The 3,129-nt window shown below is 36.6% G+C and overlaps 1 protein-coding gene across 5 annotated transcripts in view; it reads left to right on the top strand.

The window, feature by feature from the left end:
* TXNRD2 (thioredoxin reductase 2) overlaps nucleotides 1-3,129 on the top strand; it is a 38,493-nt gene that overhangs the window by 2,524 nt on the left and 32,840 nt on the right. For 2 of the 5 annotated variants that reach the window (XM_087942849.1, XM_087942848.1), the window contains exons 1-2: nucleotides 726-897; nucleotides 2,804-2,869. In XM_087942849.1, coding sequence (XP_087798975.1) covers nucleotides 834-897; nucleotides 2,804-2,869 — 130 coding nt within the window. In that variant the 5' untranslated portion in view covers nucleotides 726-833. Of the gene's footprint in view, nucleotides 1-552; nucleotides 695-725; nucleotides 898-2,803; nucleotides 2,870-3,129 lie in introns of those variants that run through there. The other 3 variants (XM_026686383.2, XM_026686384.2, XM_087942850.1) reach the window with 2 other exon arrangements.

Below are 3,129 nucleotides of genomic sequence, written 5' to 3'. Positions count from 1 at the left end.
ATACTAGGGTGGCGACAAATGGGAGGAGCTGGATGGCCTCCAACCTTGAGTCTGGAATGCAGGCAATGGAGATAATAATTTAAGATGATGTAGCTTAGACACCAGAATGGGAACCTCATATTTACTTGCTGGTCTTTTGGATGGATGGATGAATTCTTTATTGGCTAAGTGTGATTAGACACACAAGGAATTTGTCTTGGTGCAAATGCTCTCAGTGTACATAAAAGAAAAGATACATTTGTCAAGAATTATAAGGTATAACACTTAATGATAACCATAGGGTTATATAGTCATAGGGTATATAGTAAATAGAATATAGTCATAGGGTACAATAAGCAATCAAATCATACTAGAAACAGTCAATATAAATCGTAAGGATGCAAGCAACAAAGTTAGTCATACAGTCACAAGTGGGAGGGGATGGGTGATAGGAACGATGAGAAGATTAATAGTAATAGTAGTGCAGGCTTTGTAAATAATTGGACAGTGTTGAAGGAATTATTTGTTTAGCAGAGTGATGGCGTTGGGGAAAAAACTCTCCTTGTGTCTAGTTGTTCTGGTGTGCAGTGCTCTATAGCAGCGTTTTGAGGGAAGGAGTTGAAACAGTTTTATGTCCAGGATGTGAGGGGTCTGTAGATATTTTCACAGCCCTCTTTTTGACTTGTGCTCTATACAGGTCCTCGATGGAAGGCAGGTGGGTAGTAATTGTTTTTTCTGCAGTCCTAATTACTCTCTCAAGTCTATGTCTGTCCTGTTGGGTTGCAGAACCAAACCAGACCGTTATAGAGGTGCAGATGACAGACTCAATCATTCCTCTGTAGAATTGTACGTGTATGGTTCTCCTTGTGGGCACAGCTTCTCAGTTTCCCCAAGGGCAAACTAGAGAAATACGTACAGGTAGGTCCTCGATGTATGACCACAATTGAGCCTGACATTTCTGTCACTAAGCGAGACATTTGTTAAGTGAGTTTTGCCCCATTTTAGGTCCTTCCTTGCCATAGTTGTTAAGTGAATCACTGCAGTTGTTTAGTTAGTAACACGGTTGTTAAGTGAGCCTGGCTTCCCAGTTGACTGTGAGGTTTTAAAGAAGCGATTTGTCTGAAGTGGCATAGGATTTCCTGAGCTTGAGCAGGGGCCTAGTCTAGAAGACCTTCAAGGCCCCTTTCAGCCCTATGTTTTTATGCTTTCTATGTTTTTTCTATTTTTTTTTAAAATGGATATTTCTTACATTTAAGTCCTCTTTCATTTATTGAATATAATTCCCCAAAAACATTTTTCTCCCTGTGACTTCTTTTCAGTCCTGCTGTGTTTATAGGACAAATTTTATTTGAGAATAAAATCGAAAGATGATTTGGTCTGAAATGGTATGCGGTCTTCCTGCTAAAACAGAGGGTTGGACTAGAAGACCTCCAAGGTCCCCCTTCGAACTCTGTTATATTGTTACTGTTGCCTTTGACTTGAAGTTTGTCCAAATAATTCTGGACTATTTAATAACCACTGGATTTCCTGAATCTTCCTGGGTTGATTGCTTGTAACTTCTGGTTACTGTGTCCATTCTTGCTGGCTACATGATAGTGTTGTTGTTGTTTTTTGCTCTTGCAACAGATTTGGGATTCATAAACTGAAATACCAGTAAATATTTGTGTGACTTCTCTCTTTTCCCCCAGTTGTTCAGCCTGGCGTTTTAGCTATTCCAAAAGGAAGAAGAGCAAAGGATCTTTGGCAGACTTCCATCCTTTCAGAGATGAAAATGAAAAAGACCAAGAATTGTTTGTGATCAGAACTGTTAGTGCAAAACACTTGAAAAGTGAAATAGATCTTTCTGATGATCTGGGCCATCTTAAAGGGTGGAAGATAGCTGTGACTGGCACATTAAAAGCAAAGAGTATAGGAAAACTCTAAAATTAAATATGATTTAATTCACACTGGTTGCTAGGGATTTTTTTTAGCTATAATCCAATTTTTCTGTGTGTGTGTGTGTGTGTGTGTGTGTGTGTGTGTGTATCTATATATCTCTATATCCATCTATCTATCTATCTATCTATCTATCTATCTATCTATCTATCTATCTATCTATCTATCTATCTATCTATCTATCTATCTATCTATCTATCTATCTATCTATCTATCTACCTATCTAACCAGCTAACCATCTAACCATCTATCCCTATCTATCATCTATCTATCTGTTTATCTATCTATCTATCTATCTATCTATCTATCTATCTATCTATCTATCTATCTATCTATCTATCTCTATCTATCTCTCTATCTCTATCTATCTATCTATCTATCTATCTCGATCTCGATCTATCTATCTCGATCTATCTATCTCGATCTATCTATCTATCTATCTATCTATCTATCTATCTATCTATCTAACTATCTAACTATCTAACTATCTAACACTATCTATCACTATCATTCATCTATCTGTGTATCTATCTATCTATCTATCTATCTATCTCTATCTATCTGTCTCTATCTATCTCTATCTCTATCTATCTATCTATCTATCTATCTATCTATCTATCTATCTATCTATCTATCATCTATCATCTATTTAGGTATCCCTGTCTATCTATCTATCTATCTATCTATCTATCTATCTATCTATTATGTGTTTTAAAGCTCTTCCCCACTACCCTTCTCTCTTGAATACTGTTACCTTAAAAAAAACAATGCAGAAATAAGATTATGATATGACAATTCATTATCTTAGTGTGGGTCGAGGAGTTAAATTTGAAGGTGACCTTGAATAATATCTACTGCTGTTTTAAAATGTTTTCTTTCTTTTAAACAGGGAAGAATGAGTACGACCTCCTTGTTATCGGAGGAGGCTCTGGTGGATTGGCTTGTGCTAAAGAAGGTTCGTACATGGGATTTGTGGTGTGGGATTGTCATCCTCAGATGGGAAATATAACTAGAGAAGTTAACTTTACTTGTTTGTTTGTTGGGAAAATTTATTTTGCCACTTACTCGCTCATGCTGACTCAGGTTGGCTTACAGGAAATAAAAACAGAACATAAAAGAAATAAAAATAATAAAAAATAAAAATAATAAAATAACCCCCACTCGGGTGACAACACACATTCATACCAGACATTTAATGGGCTCCAGCCCGCTCTG

The sequence above is a fragment of the Notechis scutatus genome, chromosome 13 (assembly GCF_049901735.1).
Source record: "Notechis scutatus isolate UNSWTSFEM ecotype Mainland chromosome 13, rNotScu1.2, whole genome shotgun sequence".
NCBI classification, from domain to species: domain Eukaryota; kingdom Metazoa; phylum Chordata; class Lepidosauria; order Squamata; family Elapidae; genus Notechis; species Notechis scutatus.
Note: the sequence above shows the minus strand (reverse complement) of the source record. Positions and strands in the feature narration are given on the sequence as shown.